At 37.7% G+C, this 27,008-nt stretch overlaps 1 protein-coding gene across 1 annotated transcript in view; it reads right to left on the minus strand.

Moving 5' to 3' along the window:
- The window catches only part of LOC131072717 (small ribosomal subunit protein uS11m), a 28,912-nt gene extending 4,336 nt beyond the window's left edge, over positions 1 to 24,576 (minus strand). Inside the window, exon 1 of the mRNA XM_058008961.2 lies at positions 24,334 to 24,576. Coding sequence (XP_057864944.2) covers positions 24,334 to 24,394 — 61 coding nt within the window. The 5' untranslated portion in view covers positions 24,395 to 24,576. The remainder of the gene's footprint in view (positions 1 to 24,333) is intronic.
- Positions 24,577 to 27,008: the final 2,432 nt, after the last annotated feature.

Below are 27,008 nucleotides of genomic sequence, written 5' to 3' on the forward strand. Positions count from 1 at the left end.
GAATTTTGAAATTTTGAATTTCAATAGCTCAATCGTTTTTAGGAAATGATAACTCAAGGACTTATCATGAGGTTTCCTAAAATTAATTTAATCTATGTTATGCATTGCAATATCTAGTTATTTATCATGAAATGTTGTGTAGGTATGGCGACCCCGAAGGCGGGAGCATCCACCAGTCGTCCTGCTCTCATGAAGGAAGATCAAAAGACCGAAGAAGTGGAGACCAAGATCGTGTCTAAACGGAGCAACATTGGAGATACCAACTTGGGCAACTTCAGTACAAAGAAATTTCGAGAGGTCCCTTACATTGGCAAGCCATCACCTGTCGCCCGGAGGATAATTGAAAGTGGCATCATTAAGGCGGCTGGCTTCCCTCCAGCAGTACAGTGTCATGAGTTGATGATCGAGTGTACTCGTCATTATGATCCTCAATCCAGAACGATCGTGTCCAAGGAAGGAAACACTTTAGCTTATCTTTCAGAGGAAGCTATAAGTGAGGCTTTCCATCTTCCAGAGCACAGAGATATGATCTACAAGAGCATAGAAGGAGCCAGGTCCATGTACGAAGATGATCCAGATGCTTGCCTAAGCATCATTAACAAGAACTGGTTACTCAAGAGTCGTCCTCGCCTGAGCAAGGTACCGAACACACCTCACAGGATTGATTTCCAGGAGGAGTACAGAGATTTGATTACAATGCTCAACCGAGTCACAGGTGCACCTCAAGCTTTTTACTTTGAAAAATGGATGTTCTACTTCATCCAGGTGATAGTTCAGGGTAAAGGAACAATTCATTGGGCTAGAATGATTAGCCATTGCTTGGACGTACAGTTGAGGAGACTCAAAGCTACCAAGTCCTTCCACATGAGTTCATACGTCATCTATGCCTTGATCAGGAGCTTCGAGTACGCAGGACTACCTCATAGAGGAGTGATTGGAAGAGGACCCGGCGAGGTCAGAGTTTGTGATTCCTATGTTCACTTGCATCATCCGCCAGGAAGCAACTACAAGTTAGTTAATGATACCTTCACTATGAACATCACAAGGACGTTGCAAGGCGGGATTCACAACAGATTATCTCAGGATGCACAGGAACTAGTAAAGAGGTACGGTGCTTGGTTTATTCAATTTCCGAAGTTTACTTATATCAGAGTTCATGGATGTCCTTCACCTCCATACATGTTGCCGAGATATCCAACAGACAAAATAGTGTTACTTGAGGTAACAAGACAATTGGCAGCTTATGCGAAGCCATTCAGACACAGACATGGAAATGGAGTTCCGGTACCTATCATATTGGGCAATTCAGTTGAGGTATGTCCTAATGCTTTAGCCATGGAGGACGCAGAGAAGGAGTTAGCTTTGTATTCTTTTTCATTCTTTGCTTTGAGGGAAAGCTTTGATCCACATGGATATATAGAGGAGACAGTCGGTAGGAAGTTTAAGCATGAGTTTCAGATTGAAGATTTTATGATGAATCTCTTAGACGATCTTGAAGTGAAAAGAAAGATGCATTCTAGATTGCCTTTGGATTTCATCAGGAAATGCAAGATTTACAGAGTGGCCGACCAAGCTCAGGACAGTGGCAGACATCTCCAGTCATCCTATGATCGAGAAAGCAAATCAATAAGGTTAGATTGGAATGAGCCCGAGGTCGCGGATCTGGATGCTTTGATGGCTCCAGTCTTGTCTTGTACTCGCAGATGGGTTGATGTGCAGCATCAGAAGTTGAGAGAGCAAGGCATAGCTATGACTTTCACTTTGGAAGAGAAACCAGCCGAGGGTGGAGCTAGTATAAGCGAAGGTAATCCTAATCCCAGAAATGCAAATGAAGGCAACCTTCGAAGTGCAAGTGAAGGCGATCTCCATCCAAGAGGCTCGAAGAGGAAAGAGAGACCTGGAAAGAGAGAATCTTCCAAGAAGAAACAAGAGGCCAGCCGAGATCGTTCATCCGGTACATCTTCTCGACAAGAGAAAAGGACACTTGAAGTGGAAGAGTCTATGGAGTCGATGGTTCAGAATGATAAAGAAGGACAGGTACCTCAAGGGTCGCCAAGTGGATCTCTCCAAGATTATGAATTACATGAAGACAAGAACAATGACGAGGTAACATCTCCTCACAGAGAAGAAGAAATATTGCATAAGGAAATACAGGTCAAAGAGACAAGATCAGCCATCCCAGATTGGTTGAAGGAAAGATTAACCAAGGTGATCGTAATAGAGGACGAGGACAATGTAATTGATTTAGAGAGCCTTGTTGGACATTCCCAGGAAGTGACAGAGAAGAGAAAGGCTACCAAGATGTCCAAGATGATTAGAGATGAGACTGGATCCAGAAAATTACAGATAGCTACACCGGCAGTAGACAAGTACGAAGGTGAGATCCTAGCAAAGGAATATGATATAGAGACATTTGAGCTAGGTCCATCCACGGCCGAGCAGACATTAGATGATGCCACAGATTCCTTTGAGGCATTGAAGGACAAGCTTAGGGAAGAAATGGAGAAGAATAGGAAGCTTGAGAGAGAGGTCGGTGCATGGAGAACATATTTCAGCCATCTCAATCAGCCTTTAGGACGTCAGGATCCAGCAAGATCACCCATACAGGCACTTCCCCTTCAATCAATTGGTGAGGCAGAGAGATTCAGGAGTATGGTCCAGCGTATGAGTACTTGGATGGACAAATCTCACACAGTTGCCGTAGAATTTACAACAAGGATGATGAAGACTATTCATAGAGCTATTCAGGTTCTTAAGATTATCCATAACTTGATGATAACAGTGGCCGCTTTTGCTCATACCAAGGATGTTATCATTCCTGTCTTGAAAGTAATTAGACAAACATCGAGGAAGGTCTTAGCGCAGGAAAAGATTATGGATGGAGGACCTCACAGTTTACTTCAGTGGTCAACCTTACTCCAGATGAAGGAAGTTCTCTTTGAGGACATCAGTACTAGATGCAATCGTGTTGAGGAGGTGATCAACCCGATCCAGGACAGAGTATTTGAGGTACTACGTACCATTCTTGGCAGGAGGATCGAAGTTGAGACAGATGTGGATTTGCAGGAATTGGAGGATAGGATTAAGGTCATCTTTTGCAAGAACGCCAATATCACAGATGAGCAACAGGACCAGATGTTTGCTACCATGCTCCTGATTGAAAAGACTAAGGAACTTGAACTTACATGGGACGCAGCTCTTCTAGATGCATTTGATCAGGTCATCCACTTGGAAGAAAGAATGAAGAATCTTCCCGAGATTCCAATTGCTGAGATCGAGGGAATCGTATCAAGATTCATTGCATATGCTAAAAAGGAGCATTGGAAAGGGAATAAGATTCTAGATGAGAGGTTGTTATAGATGACATGGCACCTTAATTGTCATTGGTCTATGTCTCCTAGATTTTCGTGCCAAATTTAATAATTGGCTATGCATTTAATGTTGTGCAATAAAAGGGGAACTTTTGTAATAAAACCCTAATTAGGGTTTAGGTGTCATGATCTTGACCATTGATCTGCTTTTCGATCTGGACCATTCATTGTAATTGAGGATGCTATTTATACCCTCATTTCATTTCATTTTTAAAAAGTAAGATGTGAGAAGAAGATTAGATTATTGATGTATTAGAGAGATTAGAAGCAATTTACTTTTGTAGCAAGATTGAGTTTTGAGGAAAGAATTCAAACAATTGTTGTACATGATGACTTTGGAATCAATGAAATATTGAAGTTATGGTGTTTTGTTGCAATTCTCTTGGTTATCTTCATGGTTGTTCATTTTTCTTGAAACATTCTCAATCAAAGTAGTGTGTTAATTCGAAGGACAAAGTGTTGGACTTGATCTTTGGTAGGATTCGCTTTCCAAACCACTAGCTTCTTGCTGATTGTAGGAACGCCTTGCGTGGTCGACTGGAGATATTTGAATCACTTAAATCTTCAATCATTATTGCATCTTGGATATGTACCTTCGTGGTAGTGTCTTTGATCTTCGATGTATTGAAAAATCATTTGTTACCTTAGAAGATCGCATCAATTTCAATTGAGTTGTTAATTTATGGCAAAATTGAAGTTGGTAGAATCTCACCAAGTCTTGTCCACATCAAGTCATTCTTAGGGGTAGACTAGATTAGACCTCTTGCAACCCTATCCTTTTGTTATTTTTTTTTGGAAAGCTTGTTTAGTTTAGTAAAATCTTCGGCAACGTAAGGCCCCTTGAGGACACAGCAAATCACAACGACCACTGGTGCTTATCCACACGTAGAGACCCTACTTACAAGAACATTGGAGTCATCCTAACTGATCCTTCTTGCGATATCTTCAGCAGTTAGCGACTTTATTCAAGAGAGGATAAGATGCCTTTGGGTATTTTATTCTGTGTATGATTGTGTACAAAATACACGTCAACAGGTCCCCACTCCCAAACCCCCACTAGTTAGTGGGATCTCTTGTCATATAAGAAATTTGATTACAATTAGAGGGTTTGGGAGTGGAGACTAGAATCAAAAACCTAGACAACTAAAATTATCACTATTAAATGTCAATTGATAAAGATAAATATTAAATATTTAAGTATCAATTGGCATTTAATATTTATCTTTATCACTACCATGTTAGCATTTGGCATTTGCATTGATCAATGTTGAAGTATCATACTATCAAATGTATTTAATTTTACAATTCTGTATATTTCTTTAAATTTTTTGCATATATATGTGTGTATATACAGATGTACACAAACACACATACCCAGGTCAAAAAAGAAAATTGCCCATACCCACGTACCGGGTTCTTGTACCCATACCAGCAACTTGATCTAAAAGAATGGATCCCAAAAAGAATAATAACAGTGGATTTCAGGGGAGAACTAAAGTCTGCTCTTGTTCTCAGTCAACTCGGTAAATCTATTTCTGTCATACGAAGCAAAAGTAGGGTGCAGTAGGCAGAGGTGATTTCAGGCACATCTTTGGTAAGAAAAATATTGGACACAGATTTGGGATCGAAGGCCTTCTTAAGAGAAGCACAAAAAAAAATTCCCAAAAGGTAAAAGGTAACAAAAACATGGAACCTTTGGGAAGAAATCACTCACCCCTGGTATGGGAAAGGATCATTTATTTGAGACAGAGAGAAATCTGAGAGGATGACAGTTCTTATTATGGGTGAAATTTTAAAAACTGTTCAATATGGAGTTTGATCCTACAAACAAATGAGCCCTTGTGGTTCAAAGTTTGAGAAACCTTTCGTTAAGGAATCAACAAAATTTCTTTGCCCTTCCCTGCAACTTTTCTTTACAAATTTTGTGAGAATCGCATGATTATTTCTGTTGCAAGGACATGGTGCTGGAAAATTATTTCCAAGGTTGTTAAAACAGTAGTCAAGTGGATGACGATAACTTGTCAATAAATTCAGAAGTGGAAATCTGACATTAACTGAATAAATTGGTCAGCCATCAAAGGAGAATGCTAAGTCACTTGCCAGAGCTGCCATAGGAGAATAATTAACAAGATACTAATAATGGAGAAGGACGAAAGAGATGTTATGAGAGGATTCTAATTTCTTAGACAGAAAGAGTGCAAAGAAGGTAAGCAAAGGTCACAGAAGAGGATCGTCACCAAGTTATCAAAAAGAGATCTGCATATATATATAAAATCACTGTGGATTAAGAAAATAAAAAATCAACTTCCTCCTGCATTCCAAGTTTCTTTCAAGAACAAAGGGTGAGGCAATGTGATCTCATATCCCTCTAGATTTTTAATTTTAAAATTATGATTGAAGAACTTGGCAGATCTATATATAGACCAAATTACCTTGGAAGTCAATTAAAAATCTTGTGGATGATACATTGCTTTTCAGGAAGCATAAAATTGCAATGCCCAAACATTTCAAGAAAAAACTCTTTGCAGATATGAAATTACAGGTAATCAAAATAGACAAGCAACAGATCTTCTTCCCCAATGTGGCCAGAGGAGCCCAAACTCAAAATTGTAAAATCCTGGAGTTTGATTGTACTCTATCCCCAGCTCCTACCTAGGCATTTCCTTGTTTGCTAGAAGAAACAATATTAAACTGGAGACCGCCCGAAATCAAAATTTAGCATATTGGAAGGGAAACAGAAGGGAAACAGCTCTTTTCAGCTGGTAAGATCCAACTTCTATGATCAATGCCTCAAACTGGGTCAATTTATCTTACATCAAGTTGAAAGATCATCTACAAACTATTAAATGAATTGATAATACTAAAGAGAGATTTCTAGCATCCACTTTTGAGATATTTATCATCACATGGCAGCTTGAGTGTAATCTAAATTTTCTGATAATTTCCCTCCAAAAGACCAGGGATAATTTTGATGGTCACCCCTAAAGACCTGTAACCAAGATGAAAATTATGTCTTGTGGAATCATATTTTTGTAGAAAGTTACTAAATTGACAAAGCAGAACCTGCTTAAATAATTTAGGAAGACCCCTCCATGAAATTGTTAAGATCAACAGTTTAACTCCATTTTACAAATTACACTTCTAAACAATGAATTATCATGGTGAGCCTGCCTGCGGTGTTCTGACACTGGGTAATCATCATGGCAATTGCTCAAACTTGTAGGTAGACTAGCCTATGAGATTGGTACAATAAGGCCATTGGTAGTGTTATTGCTCCAAATCACACCCTGCAGATGGTACACACTGCAGACTAGCTCTCAAGAACAAAGTTGAGTTAAGCAATTAGGTGAAGCTCAAATCAAATTGCAAGTAGCCTAGCCAATTGACAAAAGAAGGTGCAACTCTTCTAGACTCTGAGTTCTACTAAACTCATGTGGGTGTTCCCTAAGATCTTGCAGGACAGTACAGGATAAACTGCAAATAAATGTTAAACCCTACTGGCACAAAATCAATCCAATACTTTTTCATTAATTTCCTTCTATGCTAACTTTTGCAACCTTACTTTCAAATATCTATATTCAAAAAATATGCAAGACTCCTCTATTACAACTCTCGACTGTCTATTGTTGGATAATTCATTCACAAAAGCCCCTACAGTTTTATAGCTTGGATGCATGACTCATCAGCCTTGATCAAAGTACCTCTTGTTCTGATGTGACACCCTTTTTTGGCAAACCCAAAAATGTACCCAGATTCTTTTGGAATGCCCTCACTCCGTTGCTATAAACTCAATTGGTTCCACTTACTCAATATGAATGCAATATGAACTGACAAGACATTGAAGGACTTCTATTCTTCAAAGAATAAATGAATTAAAGAATTGGTGCCAATTCATCCCCATACACTTTATTCAATAATCTTATTCTTTAATAGTTGGGAGATCCATACTGGTCATCATGTGCACATTTTCCAAGGTGGTGTCTGTTGATGTGTTTTTTATGGACTTCAAACACAGAATAAAATACCATAAGTATTATATCCTCTCTTGATCAAAATCTTCTTGGATGCTAAATTATATGATCAACCAAGATGACTCCAAGGTTTCCATAGTCAAGTCTTGACATGTGGATAGCTCAATTGGTTGATGTGATTGCTAGTAATCCAAGGGAACTTACATTGAATACTTGAATGTTGAACGTTTAGATGTTGCTGGAACTTAGATTCTAACTATTTGATTGGAAAATAAATTGGCAAAAGAGATAGAATTTAAGAAGTCTATACTACTCTCAAGAATTTGAGAACAATGAACAACCTTTGGTGAAACTCAACTAAGCCTTGCTGTGACATGCAAAGCAACAACTCGACAAAGCTTAATGCGATCTTCTAAGGAAAGCAAGTGATGTTCAAATCACTATCAACAACAAGGATACCATCAAGGTGATGCATATCAAGGTACGAATAGCAATTGAAGTTAACCTCATTTAAAGATTCCAGTTGACCACACAAGGCTAACTTACAATCAGCGAATTGTTAGTGGTATGGATAAATGAATTTCACCATTAATCATTCACAATTCCTATCATTCATCTAATCAACATGAAAGCAAATGAATTGAGAAGTAGAGACCATGCAACTTGTTGAAATGACACGATAATTCACCATAGCTTCAATGAAATCATATGCTCTTTACAACAAGATTTTGACAACAATCTTTGCCTTCTCCTAATCTAACTTTCATTCTAATTGCTAACTATTGATTGCTATCTATGAACTATTATCTATTACTCTACTCTTGTTGTCTTCTATTATTAACCCTTTACAAATGAGTGATTTGAGCCTTTTATAGTACTCTCAATACAATTCAATGGCTCAGATTGATTCATAATCAGTGGTCGAGATTGAAACCCTAATTAGGGTTTGTTACAACAAACTTCCTTCTAGCCAATAAGATCATTACAATGAATTGGACACATGTTCATCTTGATTTCTAACCAATGAGAGAATAGGTTAGGTACATAAAATAGTATTTGATGAGGTGCCATGTGTCATTTGCTCCACCATGAGATGAATCAGGTTCATTGAACTTGGACTTGTTGATGTGGAAGTAGCTTGATTGGCCTAAATGCGAATAGGATGCCACATCAGCCTCTTCTGAACCTATCGTCATTCCTTGATCACGTTCACTCTTCTTTACAACTTGGAAATTTTCCTCGTTGTGATGCATTCACAATCTCAACTTTTGAATCATGAAGTATTTTCTTCCTTAACCTTCTTTGATCTTGGAATTCCTTGCCTTGATTTGGAACATGTTGTTGTCTTGAAAAGTAGACTTTGATGCTTTGGAATCCATGTGACGTGTATCCTCCTTCACGCATCTTTGAGGTATCTTCTATCATGTTGATGACCTTGATGTTGAAATGTGAAGCATGTGCTTCCCTTGGAACGTTGAGCTAGACCTCAATGTGTGGATCTCCTTGTTGACTTAGCTCAAATGTGTTGACGTTGTGATACTCTTTATCTCTACACTTTCAAGCTTTCAGCCTTCCTCAATGATGCCAATTCACCTTCTCCAAGTTGCCTTGATTCGTAGTGGTATCTTCCCCTAACATGTTCATGTATGAGGCTAGAAGTTAGAAGGTTTAAAGAATATTTTAAAGCTTAATTCCAATAATACTTCTAAGTTCTGCTTTTCTTGTTAGTGAATAAAGATGCTTTCAAATTTACAAGATCAAAACTTAGAATCATTTATGTTAAATTCTGAAGATAGCATAATAGTGCATTCAATCTGTGTTTCAAAACCTGATTTTTGTGATCCTAAAAATTTGATTATTACTCAGAAAATCTGAGATATTACTTCTGGAACAATTGATGAGGCTTTACAATTCAATCTCTGAGATAGATGCATCTTTAATCAGCACTCAGAATGTGAGACAATTTAGGCTTTGGTCTTTGACCAGCCTTTTGATTCTTCTTTCCCACAAGTTGATGTTTGAAGATCTTTCTCTCAAGCTGTATTTCCTGAGTCTTCCTCTTGATGTAGATCCAAAACAACTTTGATTGATTGAGGTTGGCGGGTTCCTCTTTTCACCTTAGGCAAAGTCGATAATATTTCTTGAAGCGATTTTGATCTTGCTTTCAACTTCACCTATCAAAACTTGAAGCAAATTTGATTCAATTCTAACCTCTACTCCTGCAGGTTGCGAATGTGAATCTGATTGTGAATTTGAATGAATGAACAACACACTTCCTCACCTTTATATGCTTTAACTCTCAATAGTCATACCTTTTCAAGGCTTAACTAAGTCGGCTTTGCTAAAAAAAATTTTGTTACTTGATGAAATCGCACCCTTTCAACTTCCTAGGATGGCAGACTTGGTTTTTTAAAAAAACATTTTATTGCCTTTTGAAAATACACCAGGGGTCATTGTGTTCATTTTTTTCCAGCCGACTTAGCAAGTTCATAAACCATTTTGTTTTTCTTCAAATTAAATCGCTTCCCTTGTAGCACTCAGCAAACTTTCATCTTCCAGCTTTCATCTTTCCAGCTTCTTGCCTCTTTGATACCAAGTTCGATATATGTATTCTTGCAAATTGTTTATGTTTTGAACTTCATCTCTCCCAACATCTAGCTTTCATCTTTCCATCTTCTTAATTTTGAGCTCTTCAAATTCGCTTCATCCAACCTACTTCGCTTCATGTTTGATTTCCAATCAGGTTGGTTTCAACTTAGGTTCTTGTGAATCTCACTCCTTTGAACTTTGCCATTTTCATTGCTAATGAAATGAGGTTCGATGTATGTGTCTCTTCATTGATTTGGAAAAGGTAGGGGTTTAAATTGCAGCATCTACCTTAAATCTTTTAGACTATGGGGCAGGATTTTATCCTCTAAGGCTAGGAGTTAACCTTTATCTCTTTTGCTTGCCCTTCTCACGAACTTAAGTTGATTCACACTTTTCATCTTCTTAAGAAGATCAATGTCTTATCAAGCGAGGTTGTTGTGAGCCTTTTTCTTCTTCTTTAAGAGGATTGATTTCCCATCGAATTAAGTTGGTGTAAAAATTTCTTCTCATCATTGGGAGTTGAAATCGAATAAGCAAATTTCATTTCCTACCAACCTAAGTTGGTGCGCAAGCAACCTTATAATACTTGATCACTTCACACCAACCTAAGTTGATTCGCATGAGGTTCTATATCAGCCTAAGTCGAAATGCCTTCATCTCAATTGATCCTTCAAACTTAGTGACTTCGCCTTCCAGATTTGATCAACTTCTTAGTTTGGAAGTACTATTCCTTAATTTGTTAAGAAATGAAACCCCTTTCAAAATTAATTCTTCCTGCCAACCTAGGTTGATTTGCAATCCTTTCCCTATTATTGAAGGTTGACATTTTCGTTTAAGCAATTTCACTTCCCCTTCTCACCAACCTAAGTTGATCCAAAGGCTTAATACTTAGAAAATTTTGTTGATGCCCAGGCTCTTGTTTGATGTTCGAGGTTGATTGTCCAAGACCGTTGCCTTAGAATTTTTTTCTCTCTCCTAAAGATGAAAATTGAAATGCACAAGAGAGGGACTTCATTATACAAGGAAGATTTTATTTCCTTCAGAATCATTATTTTCCCAAAATCAAAGCCTAGAAGGGAATTTCCTAGTTCGTCCACCTTGACTCCCTAACAACCTTGGCAATTCTTGCAACATATTGACATTATTGACAACCTACATACTCAAGCAATTTTGCAACGTGACCACAACCTGACATCTCTTACTAGCAAAGGTTAACGACTAAAGAAACTAAGAAAACTAAGACACCTAATCTAGGCAAAAAAGTGTGGGTCCCCATTTGCAATGGGACGACGTGTGAAAATGTCACAATAGTGTCCCTTAATATATGCATTAAGGTGTGATTCTAGTGCAAAAATATCCTCAAGGGCTTTATTAAATTTTGTAGAATTGGATTGATTGTCCTGAGTCATAGATTCTAAAAATTCATATGTCAAGTCCATAAACTCACCTTTCCATATCCTTAATTCCTTGAAATTCACCTTTTCATCATCCCTAGGTTCAAATACTACATCTTTTGTCAAATTCTTGTAATCTTCAAATTTTTTCTTAAACTAGTCCTCACATGATTGGCAAATGAAACAATATCACTAACAAGATATAATATGTTGTGTTACTGTGATCTTGGGGAGTTCTTCTAGCTTAGTATATTTTGTGATAAGGTATTTTTTATCCATCTGATGCATCCGAGACATCCATTTGTCTCAAATTTTCATGATCCCTTACTCTACTTTGGCACGGGTGATTATTGCTTTATTGATATTCTCAAAAGACTTCCACAAGTCCTCACTGATCTAGAAATTATCTGTACTCTGGTAAGAAGTCCCTCAGATCACTTCTATCAGCTTTGATTTGGAATTGCTTACCTCCAACATGGTTTCATCTTTTTCCTCCTAAGCCTTTTGCAATGAAATTTCTACAATTTTACTCTTTTCTCTGTATCCTCTCTCTTCTATGATTGGATTGATTAACTAAAACATAGATACATGGAGGAAACCTTTTCCAAAGGAAACTGAATTTGTTCCTCATTTTGTTGTAAGCCACTCTTTAAGTGTATCAATTAAATCCTTAACATCAATTTTCTTCTTCTAGTTTTTAACAGATCTCTACTATCTTTTGGGCAGTGACTTGATTTAATTGGGCAGGACAAAGTTACAAACTACCAATTTTGACGCATCCATTATTGAAATGTCTCCGACACTTTTGACCATGAGTTTTCTTGCTAACTATTGAGGAAGATGGTCTACTTAAGGTTTGTCATATGAGGGGGCCAACGCCAAAATAGCCAAGGTTTGTAAATCAAGGTTGAATGATGACCCAAAGAAAAACCGAGCAGCCTCCACTTGGTCCTTGAAAATATCGACAGTACTCTCTCTTCTCATCATGGTTTCAAACACCATGGCTTCTACAATGTCCTAGATAGGCAATAATAAACACCCACTAGCCTTAACTATCTTTTTCCCTTCCTATTATATTTTGCACATCAAAATCAAAATGGGAGGAGATCCAACGCTTTCTGAATTATTATGTTCCTCTGATGGCAAGATGACCTTACCTTTCTTCACAAGCTGAGCTTGCTTCTCATTGCATTTGATCATCCAAGCAAATATTTTGAACTCAGGAATTTTGACAAACTAGTCATCTACCAAGAAATACTTGCAAACCTTCATTTAGACATCTTCACTGTCTTAGACACTGATGCTCTAGTTTCTACGCTGCTAAGTTCAAGCCCTCCTATGTGCCGAGAGACGATGTAATCAAATTCATATCCTTGCTGAGGCACACACTTGCCAGTCATTTCAGTCACAGGGTAATGCACCAAAGGAAGAGGATCAATTGGCATTGTCATTTGCTCACTCCTTTGGGGTAGTTCATAAGCCACTAATGCTGCAGGTGAGGTTCCTACCTCCTAATATTTCCACAAATTCATACTCAACAGACTAATCACCTCCTTGTCCTTCATCATGCACTGGCTCTATTTCAGGCCCAGGCTCCTCAAGCATAATTTCATAAATATGGACATGAACGTGTTTGAGGAGTGCATACATTCTTTCAATCTTGTCCAAAATAAGGAGGGAGGCTCCTGGATGCTTAGGATTAATCATGTACCTTTTTTACTCTACCAAATTAATCCTTAGCTGACCATCCTTTCGCATCTTCTTTTATACATCATTTATGCAACTCTTGATTAAATCTTCAGATTCATCAGATTGATGTTGCAGCCTCGACCTATTGTAAGATCTTCTCAATCCATCAATGAACTTTTCAAGGTCATAAATTCTACAAGTAGCAAATCTCATGCCCAATTTGTCAACCATATGTAATCATTGTATTAAATGCATCCTTTCCCAGAAATTTGAAATCCCGAATTTCTATAGCATGAGGAAGAAACCCACCCTTGCCGTGATTCTTAAAATGGGACTTGCCAGCAGGGTGCAACCGTCTTATTGCTTATAGAAAAGCAATTCAAAGAGATACAATATGAAGCAATATATAGGGGTTGATCATGGCTCCAAAAATTTTGATCAATGTATACTTTTTGAAGAAGAACAAATCTCTCGAATTCCACTACAATACTCCAGTAGGTTTATCTGCATGGGCTTGATAAATTTAATTACCTCCTCTATCAGCCAAGGCCTATTTTCCCTGTCATGCCCCACCTATCAACAGCCTCTCACCCACCTTCTAACAGGAAGAAAACATAAATAAATAAATCAAGAGACACCGTTAATCAGAAAATCATCTCATTTATGAGATTTCGCAATTTTTTGAAGTCAACATATCAGCCAGCAATTATCTTCACAAAGCAGAAATGAGGGCAATGATTCCATTCCATCAATGGCCAGCAATCTTAGATTACATCAATGCATAGACTTATCTAAGATAATAATGCACAGAATAGATTTAGAGGCATACGAAGGTTTGTGCTTATGTTAATATGTGTCATTAAACAATCATAGAGGTGCGATCAGCAAATGGTTGTTAGTTAAGGCAAAGGATAACTTATGGGGAGTAGCGACCCTTACAAGAATATGGAGAAAGACACAACTCTCCATCTTCGATTGGGATATATATAAAGTTATAAACAACACATGACCCTCTAATGGAACCATGGAATCAGATCAAAAGAGGATATAAAAGGATTAATACTCATCAAGGAGAAGATCAGGCATTACAGTTCTGTGATAGCAGATTGGTATGAAGCTAATATCTTACAACATCAATCTATTTATATAATTATATATTTTGTTTCCCAAGTATTTAATACAATCAATTACATAAATGCACTAGGAATATCGATTACAATATGATTGATGTTTATATTATGCTAATGATATCGATATATGCATATATTCATAATACAGAGCATACTAGCATATTCACAGCCCAATTACTTAATCATTTCTATTGTCCCCCCCCATAAGTTGAGGCGTGATGTTGTTAGGGAGAGACGGAAATCCATCCCAAATTAGGTGATCCCCAAGGGTGGTCTGGACGGATGTTCCTGAAACCTGGGCCCAATTATGGAGATGGTGTCATCACGCCCTAGACGAGTAAATCCCCATCCAGGGTTGAGGATTAGAAAGGAAGTAAGAATTGGAGCTTGAATAAAGCCACTATCAATTCTACTATGAATAAATATGGTTATCTAGTTTGATAAATTAATATAAGGCATGATAATATTAAGTAATGGGTGTTGATTATTGGGAAACTGGCAGCCTCCTAGTAGGGGACATTACATTCCCCCATTAGTTTCTTTAAAAGCAAAATCACAAAATTATTTTCAAAACTGCAATAAGATGAGTAGGTATGATGCCTATCAATATGAGTGTACCATAATTGCACCAACTTGATCCAGCCTCTAGAAGTTTTTGGAGAGACAGATTTTATTCCCAACCTGACATCCTAGCCATTTGGCAGGGCATGCAAGAAAATGCAACATAGAGCCAAGTACCTCCCAAATCTTTTGTGATAATTCATTCTTTCGAAATCAGCTATCTCATTGTGAATCTGCCTAGCCAAATAATTCCCAAAACTGTACAAAATTGTCCTGTGAGAGTTTTGAATATAAGATAGAGACCCTAATGACAATGGAGGTATCTTCGTTCCAGCACCCTACCTGTAGCATGGTTAAAGACTTGGATAGCGTCTTGGAAATTAAACATAAATTTGTCTGCATCCAATGGCTCAATTCCCCTAGCAAGGACAATCATGTCAACACGAACTTCATCTCCAATAGGTTTCCATTAATGGGGCAAACTAACTACCCTATAAGTTAGCTTAAGGGTTACTAGATTTGACTGTGTATGCTTTTTTCTCCGTCAACATTTTGGATTACACTCCACAATCCATCATCATGATGAGATATGTAGAGAAGAGAGAAGGCTTTCTGAACTTTTTGTACATGAGGACCAAATTTCTCAACATCAATTCCACTCTGGCTTCAAGTGTCAAACCAAACACCTTTTGAATAACTTTAGTGTGTCTCTCGACACCTGCCAATAAGAAGGTTGATAGCTGGAGATTGTGTCTGGGTAATAGAGTCTGAGCGTAGGCAAGATCAGTGTGATTCAAGGAGAGAAGGACCTGGCTCAGTATCAAATACTGGAGGATCTGTGACAAAGAAAAATCATATACGAATCAGTCTGAAGAAGAAAGGTTGCCCAGAATAAGGCTTACATCGGAGAATGTCATTGTGTCTGACCCAAAAAAGCAGAGAGTCCAAAGTTACCAGCATCGAGTGCTTGCACCTGAGAGCTTATCGGGCCATGTCACCTAAATCAAATAGTCTGATCTGTATGTGATACTTCCATTGGCATTATACTGGGATAATGATGTTCCTGATCATATGAAACTCTGTTTTTTTTAGAGTATGTGCTAATTAATAATATTCTCCAGTAGCATATGAAGTGCCAATCCTTTGTTCATTTGCAGACTGTATTGATGTTGAGAATTATTTTTATCTGCTAACCTATATCAGCGACTTCTAACGCTGATATTGTTTTATCTGTTCCATCGTTTACTTTCTGTGTTGGACCTTATAATCTCTGTAATCAAAGTTGTGAATTGTGTGAAATATATTAAGTTGCATTGGTATATAGCAAGGTTCCTTTCAGAGCAAGGCAACCACTACGCCAAAAGCTCTGACTGGTGGTGAATGGCACCCACTAGCATTAAGAGTGGGGTTTCCAGAGTGTCAATGCAGGTCAGCCCCCTCGTGGACACACGGTTGCCCGATCGTGGGTGGGTCCTAGCCCTGGGTACACGCCCAACGGGAATCTGCACCACCACAGCATTTAGGATAGAACATCACAGCCCACCACACTCTATAGGGCTCGACCTCAAGACCTCAGCTCTAATACCAAGAAAGGCAACCACTACGCCAAAAGCTCAGATTGGTGGTGAATGGCGCCCACTAGCATTAAGAGTGGGGTTTTTGTCCGACCGGAGTGTCAGCACAGGTCAGGCCCCTCGTGGACACATGGCTGCCTGATTGTCAGTGGGCCCCAGCCTGGGTACATGCCCAACAGGAATATGCACCACTGCAGCATTTAAGCTAGAATGTCACAGATTTCCAATACAGCAGACAATTATACACTCTCTAACAAGTAAGGCTTGCTTCCATGCAGCCTAGCAAAAAAAACAGCATTTTAGTTTCTCTTGCTCTTGAGAAACAAAATGCTCTCCATCAGTTGCAGAAGGCACATCTGACATACCGTAGAAACTGTAGAAAAGTCGTGATAGCATTAGAGAGTATTCTACTTCCTTGGGTATGTCACCAGTTTTCTACACACGTTTGCTGTCGTTTCCTTCTAATGCTCTACATCCTCTTCCTCTTGGGTAATTCAGGGAAAGGACAGCCAACACACTGTTAATCTTCAAGGTTTGAGTTGGGCACATCACAATGTCACAGCAGGCCAAATAGCAGATATTGTGGGAAGTTGGAACTATTTCCATTGATAGAACCTCTAACCTTGTTAAGCTTTTTGCACGGCTTATTTGTTTTGCAAAACAATTACATGTCTTGTAATATTCCTACCAACACAGCTATTACATGATTTACATTTTATTCCTCTATTTTACCCTTCTAAAAAAGGCTGCATTCTGGTCATATTTCATCTATTATCAATGGAAAGAAATAATATAGCACAAATTTGTGTCATCTCTAGATGCCATAGAACCACAGTAATAAACCTGACATAACTAATTTATTTCTGCCTTACCTATCCACCACTATCATAAGTAAGCTACAGCCTCGGAAAGGTGCTCAAGACTGCATGCTATTTGTCTCATGGAAGAGGTTTGCAGTTGTTAGCTATAGCTACAATTCATATGTGCATGACATTTAAAAATTAGCAGACAACCATAGATTGTATCTATCCTGCTGTGTCCCTTCCTGCAGTTCCAAAAGTTGCATAGATACCCAAATTATTTGCCCTCTTGGAGTCAAGTGCTTTTGCAAAGAAAGAACATTCATATGCAATATGTAATAATTATTGTAAAAAACTTGGTGTTTCCTAAAGCAGTATTAGAAAAGATGGCATTAGATCCATGCAGTATGACAACTATTGGCATTTCAACCAACCTCAGCTACATAACATGGGAGAAGAAGCTAACTGCAGCTTCTGACAGATATGGGCAATTGTGTTGTCTATCTTCCTTTTCGTCAATATTCCTTATGGGCTTAAGCAAAAGGCAGACTTTAAAATTATAAAAGAGAGACGAGATAGATCATACAAGGCTTTGGCAAAATAATCATACATCAACCAGCATGGACTAGCAACAAAGAAGCAGCAGATTAGAGACATTTAACTTGATAGAAAGGAATTGAATACAGAAAGTTTCGATTAGGTAGAGATTTTCTAAAATTCTATATATTGGATCCCTTTTACATGCATTCTTCTCGTTGCTCGGTGAAACTTTTCCAGTATCAACATGACTCTTTAAAGCATTCAGATACTTTAAAGCATTCAGATATGTCCTGTAAAATGGGTGAACAAGTTTTCTGATTTTGTTGAAGTCAATCTCGCACCAAAAGGTATGATTTAAAAAGTAAACACGGTCCTCTAAAAATTGGTGATTTAATGTCCCCTACTAGGTTTAGGCCTGTTTTAACCATAATTTATCTATTTCAATATACTAAAATTGATTGAGAGACTAATCATGAAGCCAGTCATTGATATTCTTCAATTTATTAGTTATTAACAAGTGCTTATTTATTTTCCTCATTAGATGATTAATTTCATTATTCATAATTCTTAATATAGATATTAGGCCCTGCTACTACTTCAGTTTAAAGGGAGAAGGGTCTATGTATGTTACCAAAGTGCTTAGAGATGAAATACAATAGGTTCCCTCAAAGTTTACAGATCCAAGCCCTTATCTATCTTGGGTCTATACTGCTGATTGTAATTAGGAAGGAATGGTGGATTCCAATTGCCTTAGGCAACATTGGAATCCACCCAAAGGGCTGGCCCCTCCTTCAACGTGTAGGGCTGGGCCCTATCTCTCACGGCACCCCTAAATCCTCACGCCACACTCAAAACATGCTCCCACAAAATAGGGCCGACCCTATTCTATCAAGGCAATTCGCTCAAAAGGAAATTAATAAATAAAAGTTAATTATAAAGCAAAAGCCGAACTAACTAAGATCTTGCACCACATATAAATAAATGACAACTTCACCTCATTATTCACTCAACATAAGATCTCTCAATGCGAATTATACATCTGCCTTATGTGAAGTTTGAAGAAGGAATAATTGTGAATTATCTTTGTCATCGAAGGTGCTAACATTAAGAGCAAATACCATCATTAAGGAGGGCAAACTATTCTAGATTCAAGGCGCTAAGGTTGCAGTCCAGTCTCAAGCAAAAGTGCAAACTTAAGATGCACTAAAAGTGCAGATCTAGGGTATGAGCCTGAGTGCTGGTTGGTGTGTTAAAGGGGCAGACCTGATGCTCATGAAAGTGCAGACCTGTTGTTGATTTCATCAGCCCTAAGAGCAAACATCTCAGACATCTTCAAGTAATTGAGATAAGTGTTGTAATCATTTTATGAATATAATCCATAATCAGATCTGAGGATCTTTTTTGGCTGGGTTTTTCCTCCTAGGAGGTTTTCCCAGGGTGACCGTGTCTTGTTCTTATTTTTGTTCATTTCTATGTTATGCCTAAATCTAGAAATCTCTAAATCTTTCAGCTAATCAATCTAGTTAGAAACTAAATTCTGATTTCTAAGTTTTATATTAATCTGAAAGTATTAAACTCAACATATACCCTCAAGGCTTATGGGTCGCTAATCCCCACCCTATCTTGGGACTTATCCTATTGCTTGGATTTAGACTGCTCCTCTTTGGAACATCTCAATCCCCAACTTCTTAAATACTAACAGTAGTAACAAGCATTACATATAAACATATTCTTCTTGCTATTATTAACTTAATGGTTATTTCTGATTTACATTCTAATATTGTTATTTGTCTGATCAAACATTCTCTCTCTCTCTCGCTCTCTCTCTCTCTCTCTCTCTATATATATATATAAAGTATGACTGCCATACATATTGCAGTCTATATTAATATTACTATTAAATTCTGCATAAGAACATTATCAGGCTTCATATATTAAGCACACATATTAAACATATCCCCATGCATACCACTATTGACGTGTATTTTGTACACTATCAAACACAGAATAAAATACCTAAGGGTACCTTATCCTCTCTTGAGTAAAGTCTCCGAATGCTGAAGATATCGTGAAAAGGATCAATCGGGATGACTTCAAGGTTCTTTTCTGTAGGATCTCTACATGTGGATAAGCTCTCTGTGGTATGATGTGATTTGCTGGAATCACAAGGGGACTTACACTTGATGACTGGACGTCTGATTTGCTTTGAATATTGCTGGAACACAGGATTTTACTGCCTTAGATTCGAAAAAAAGGAAAAAGACGAGGGCGAGGAAAGGATCTAATCCTAACACTAAGAATGTAAGAGCAATGAATGATCTTTGATGAAATTCTAACTAAGTCTTGTTTTGACATCCCAGGACCATCTCCACAAAGTTAGTGCGATCTTCGAAGGAAAGCTTTATGATGTTCAAATCATCACTATAGGCATAGACACCATCAGGCTGATGCATATCAATGAAGAAGCGGCAATTGAAGTTAAGCTTAAGCTGAATAATTCCAGTTGACTACACAAGGCAAGTCTGCAATCAACAAACTGCTAGTAGTATGGATATACGAATTTCACCATCAATCAAGCACATTTCTTCCACTCATCTAATAACATGAAATCAAATATGAGAAGTATAGAGACCATGCAAATTGTCGAATCGACCCATAAATTTCACCATTTCTTCAATGAAGTTTTACAAGTCTTTTACAACAACATATTGGCAACAATCTTTGCCTTCTCCCTCTACTCTACTCTAATTGCTATTCTATCAACTAGCTAATCACCTTCTAACTACTGATTATCTGTCTTCTATTATCCTTTACAAATGAAGAGCCGGGGCTTATATAGTGCCCACAATACAATTCGATGGCTCAGATGAATTTGAGATCAATGGCCAAGATTCAACAATGAAAACCCTAATTAGGGTTTGTTACAACCATTACATAACATTTAATGCTTGACCAATGATAAAATTACATTTTAAGGACACATGTTTTCTCTGGAAAATTCAACCAATGGATAGCTAGGGTAGGTACATAGAAGTTTGTGCCACCTCCCATGAGTTAGGTACATTGAATCTGGACACGCTGAGATGGACCACATCGTCTGGAGAAGTGATGACTGGGATGCCACCTCGTCCGACACTTGGTTGATGCCAATTTGATGTTGCTGAGAAGCTAGCTTTAATTAACTCTTCTGAAACTCTCTGCTTCTTCAACGAACCCTTGCTCTGACTTCTTTTGTCTTTGATGTGCAGGATGATTGATGTACCTCGCCTTGGAATGCTGGATTGGAAGAGGTCGCCCTTGATGACGTTAGTCCAAAGAAGGTCGTCTTTGTCAATGCTAGACTGGAGGAGGTCGCCCTTATCCTTGCTTGATCGTCTTTGATGAGAACCTGCCAACTTGTAGATCCTCCGAGCTTTGGAGTCGCCATCTTGATACCTACACAACATTTCACAATTAGTAATATATCTTGCAGTGTAGAAATTAGGATTCAAAAGGAAGATTTAAGATTTTAATTAGGAAACCCCATGATAAATCTAGAGTTATCATTTCCTAATTAACCATGCAATATTTAGATTTTTCCAAAACAAATGTTCAAAATTCAAATCTTCAACAATGGTGTCAAGATGATTTCGCCATACCTCCTCTTGAGCATTAAACTCTAAGAAATGATGCAAAAATAGATGAATTTCGCTAGGCAAAATGTAGATCAAAGTTCTCCCTTGGATAAAATGCGCCTCCTTTAGCCTTCAAAAGAATCAGCTCCACTTCCTTCTAGTCTTCAACACTTGAAATAAATTCCCTCCAAGCAAACCAGATTTCGCACCTCCAATTAGCTCTCCAAATTCGATCTTAAGGCAATGATTGAATGATTTGAATTGTGGAAAAACACCTCCAATATATAGAGCGCTCACCCCTTTGCTCCCTCTAGGCCGACTTGGCAAAAAAGAGGTTAAAAATAAATAAATTTCCAAAAAAGGGGGGCCGACTTGGCAAAATAAGTGAAAATAAGGCCTTGTGCGCTCTATATTTAATTTTAATTTAATAAAAATTAATTTTAAATGCCTTCACAATAGAAGTTCGATTTTTTTAAGGCCTAAAATCAATTTATTAAATGCCAAAATTTTAATGTCAATTTAATCTTAATTTTCCACATGCCTCAAAATTAGCAATTTTGGCGGCCTAATGCAATTTGGAGAATATTAATTTTTAAAACAAGGCTTAATGAGATTTCATGAGGATTTCGCTCTGGACCCTCTCTGAGGGTCAGGAGCGACTTTTGATTTTTAGCCTTGAATATTCCACATTTCAACTTGAAAATCTCCTGGAGGGTAAATTGATATCCCGTTAACATGTTGTACTTCAAATTTGACATTTTTTATGAGGAAAAATAGGTGAAAATGCAAATTTCGCTCTGGACCTTCACTGAGGGTCAGGAGCGATTTTTCATTTTTTGCTCAAGTTTAGCACTTTTCAACCTCCAAAACTTCTTCAAGATGTTTCAACTAGGTCCTTTCATGGAATTGCAAACTTAGCTTTGTCAAATTTTGGGAAAAAGGTGGGTTTTTGAAGTTTCTCGCTGTGGGCCTTCAGTGAGGGTCCGTAGCGATGTTTTTGAACTCTCTGACAGGATAATTTTATGGAATATAACATTTAAGTATACTTATACTTTAAGTTATATTCCATATATACTTTCAGGATGTTTGAGAGTGGTTTTAGACCTCCAGGAGTTATATTGCAAAATCTAGTTTTTGGAGGTTTTTCAGTTTCTAGACTTAGTCAAATTTCAAGATCAAGACATTCCAGACTTAGCCAAATTTCAGGATCAGGACTCTCAGACTTAGCCAAATTTCAGGACCAAGACTCTCAGACTTAGCCAAATTTCAGGACCAGGACATCACTCAAGCCGGACTTGCTATCCATGTGATCCCCTTGGCGACACTCAAAATGCAAAGGCTAACTGACAAAACCCTAAAAGACCTAGAAAACAAACCCTAGAAAGCAAAAAAGCAGGGGGTCCCCATTTGCAATGGGGCGATGTGTGAAAACGTCACAACAACCACCAAGAACAAAAATGTTACTGCCTGTAACTTAATAACAGTTCTCATCCGATCTGATCTGTGGTGATGTTACTGGAGACTTTTGATTCCTTTCCTTTATGTATCTCAATGTGAGGGGGGGGTTACACCTCTTCATCATGTATGCCCTTTGGCAAGAGACACACCCTTTGAAAGAGTGCAAATCTTCATTATTTCTGCCCTTTGAAAGGGACACAACCTTTCACAATCAGATCTGCACTTCTTATTTAAATCAGATCTGCACTTCTCATTCCCAAATTATCCCCTCTTCCAATGAGTTCTCTCCTCCTTTTTATACCTCATATTTGGGGGAGTCACAACTTATCATTTCATGCCTTTTGAGTTTTGACCATTCATTAACTTTAATCAAATCTTAACTATATTTAATTATATTTTTATTTTTATTTTATTCTTTTGTATTGTGATTTTATTATTATCATTTATTATTAAATTACATTTCAAAGTGGGGACATTACAGGTGATGTGATGGTAGGTTGTGGATTTGGAATGCCAATACTCATGCTGTTTTGATATTTAATCTGCATCACTCTCCTAAAATGGAATTGGAAAAGTATTAATAAACTTTCCAAGCATATATTTCTTTGATGTATAACTTGGCTTATGGGTGAATGGAATCTGAATACTACTTTGAAAGAAGAAGAAATTATTTTAACGTCCACAAGGCTAACTATAGCCTTTGATTAAAGATAAAATTATCACAGGGTACTAAACATTAATATGGAATTTAATAGCAATAACTCTCTCTGGGTATATATGTCTAAATCTCACAATTTATATTGAAGGATCCTGTATAAGTATTGTAAGCAGTAGGTAAGGCAAGCTGCAACAAAGGTAGATGATATAGCTAGTGACAGAACTCCACATTCATGGTCTTGCACAAGATTTGATGAGGGTATAAAGGTACTTTTGTTAGTATCTTGCTTTAGCTTTTTGCATTTGTTACAAGCAACTGCTTGTTTCCTGAGTTTACTTAGTGGCCTCAATAGGATGGTTGATAAAAGAAATGGGGATAAATAACCTAATCTATGAAGTAAGAAAGTTGATTCATTGTATAAAAAGCAAAAGATGAAGTTCTGTGTCTGAATTTTGCAAATAGTTGTCAGGCCGGTAAGACCACTAGCATCCAGGTTTTTGTGGCACGAGCAAATCCCATTCAAGTTACTGAGAATACTGGCAAAACATTAAAAGCATTGGTTTGATCTGCAGAAACTCCTCAATACTCTTGCAGTAGAAATTCTCTCACAATTAGTGTAGGTCCATTATTACCTATTTTCTGTGAAGAAGTACTTGTTTGCTGAATTATTTTCTAAATCATAGATTTTCTGCAAGCACTGGGCTGTGGAGCATGGATTTTCACGAGTCAGTTGATGAGAACCAGACGGCAAAAAAATGAGCGGAACAATTGTATTTCAAATCTATCAAACAAAATGCAATTATCAAGATTAAGGTCAGGCCATAGGAGATCTATTCCAGTAGATAAAGAAAAATTTATTGTAGATGGGTTTTCTAACATATACTGAATATTGCAGCGTGGCCCTGGTGCCCGTCAAGGCTATACGAATACAGTCTGTAAAATGGAAGATTTGAAGCTAAATAATCAAATTCAATAACCGCTCACCTGGTGAAAATATGGAGAAGAAAGTGCATGCCCGCCTCTGAGCAAAAATACGTGCCAACATTGTTTTTCTCCTTTCCCCTCCTCTTTTCCTGTATTTTGTTCTGTTTTGCTCAGTGATGTTGTTACAAAGGTTTCAGCATGGTTTATGGCCACTTTTTGTTTGCCAGGGTTCGAATTTGGGGCTAAAGTTATGTGCTGACGCTCCCAAAATCTTTTGAAATAAATACTAGGCCTAAGGCTGCGGTCCCATGGAAGGGGCCTTTATAAGAAATTCAATGGACGCTGAGGAGATTTATAGAAGGAAAGAAAGTATGAAATTATTTAACGTTCACGAGGTTAAATATAATCTATGGGACAGAATCCTTTACAAACTGATTTTTGCATTTCAACTTTTTTCTTGTGTCATGATGATCAGTACCCCTAACTTCTCCACAAACCCCTCGTTGAATAAGTTATCCTATGAGTTGGGTGCTAGGCTGTCAATATAACTATCCCTACTAGTCTTGAAAGCATCACATTTTAGAATGAAGTGTTTTTCTATTTCAACTTTACCTGAAGTGCAAAAAATGTGCACTCTTTCCTCCCAAGCTTCTTTTAATCTTTTCCAACATTCGGTTTTGCTGCAGAGTTGATGAGAATTAGTTCTTAATTGAGCAATGAGGATTTTGGCTTTCCATGGTATATTGGCAACGAAGTAGGGGAGAGGGAGTCTGTAGTGGAGTGGGTTACTTTTGGGTTTCATGTGGTTTGTTACGTGGATTGAAAAAAATTTAAAAATAATCTAAAAATTTTAATATTGTCTGTGGATGTCTACCTATCATGGGTATGCATATCATTGGTCCAACATGTTCAATAATTGCCTATTTGGATGGCCCTCTCTCTCTCTCTCTCTCTCTCTCTCTCTCTCTCTCTCTCTCTCTCTCTCTCTCTCTCTCTCTCTCTCTCTCTCTCTCTCTCTCTCTCTCTCTCTCTCTCTCTCTCTCTCTCTGTGTGCACGTGCATGTGTCTGTGCGTGTGCGTGCATGTGTCTGTGCGTGTGCGTGCATGCATGTGTGTGTGTGTGTGCATGTGTGTGTGTGTGTGTGTGTGTGTGATAGATCCAATTAACTCTTTCATTCCCTAATTAAAACAATCTTGAGATGGGAACAAGGTAAAGAGATTTAGGTATATGACATATTTAGTACAACATCGATTCATAGTCGTTGATGCACTTCATACATTCCCCAATTAGAATAGTCTTGATATGAGAACAAGGCAAAGAGATTTGAAGATCTTAATTTGCAAAAATCCATTTTATCAATTAGACCATAGTCATTGGATTACCAACGACCTGTGCTTGTAGTCTTAATCAACCATGGTAGGTACCCAAAAAATCATAGAATGTTAAAAAATACAATAAAGTTACATATGCTAACACATGAGAGAGCAACAAACATAAAGTATTATCCTCTACATGTAATGTTAGACAGAGGGGCCCCTTATAGACTAGGGTACCTTTGGGAGTCCACATGGAGTACCACATGGACCAAAAATTAATTAAAACAATATAGTGCCACATCAAAATTTAAATGGTTAACCCAAGAAATTTAAATTCACTTATGTGGATGCAATATGCCACAAGTATGCCCATGTCTTGTTGTAAATGCCTAAATTTTCTAGATGATGTAAATGTTGTTTGCCACTATTGTGTAAATATCAGAGTCGGTTAGTTGTTGATTTGCATCTGGATCTCGTTGGTGGTACTCTTGTAAGAAGCTTGCACTACAAATATATTGTAATTTGTTGTTGATTTCTAAATAATGCATTGGATGACTTTTGGAGTGTACGATTTTTCTTTAGAAAGGGTTTTCCCCATGTAAATCATTGTGTTGTGGTTTGCATACTATTTATGTTTTTTTATGTTAAGTTTCTATAACTGTTGTAATAATTTGTGAATTTTTTTGCATTACCCTCCTCTTAAGGTTAGTGTAGGAAGTTGTTCCACTACTTAACTTCCTTACACAACCAAATCCATGAACGTCTCCAATTAACAACATTCACATCATAAAGGCATTTGCACAACAATGCCAACATCATTTGCATCATAAATGACATTAAACTTAACTGAGTGTGAGGTGGTAACATTTGGGAGACTTGGTTTCCAAAGAGACTTTGGTGTTCAAGTATGTTGTAGTTTTCCTTTCACATTGAATTGTGGATATGTGCAACATAATTTAACACAAAAGGATTCTAGGAAATCAAGTCCCCCCAATGCATTATTGAACATAGAGCATAGCAAAACATGTATTGGTGACTATTGAAATTGTAAAGTGGAAAATTAGTGGTGAATTCACTAAGCCGATTTTCACTTGGAGGACTTTACATTCAAAAGAGGGGATGAATCCACTAGATCCAATCCCAAATCATGTGAGGATTGAATACTAAGTAGATTGATTGTGTTTGGAATGTGTTTGACCCTCTTTTGTAAGTTGAATGAGTAAAGTGTTAAAACTGAAGACAAGATAAGCGGAAACAGTGAGCTACATATTTGGGATTCAGTCGTGCACTTGGATCTAAAAAGTTTGAGATGATTCATAGCTGATCTACGAAATCTACCAAAAGTTGCAGGGACCGTTTATCTGGACCAGGTCGCCCTCCTAACGGTCCTCCAAACTTTATGTGCGTCAAAAAGGCTT

The sequence above is a fragment of the Cryptomeria japonica genome, chromosome 5 (assembly GCF_030272615.1).
Source record: "Cryptomeria japonica chromosome 5, Sugi_1.0, whole genome shotgun sequence".
NCBI classification, from domain to species: Eukaryota; Viridiplantae; Streptophyta; class Pinopsida; order Cupressales; family Cupressaceae; genus Cryptomeria; species Cryptomeria japonica.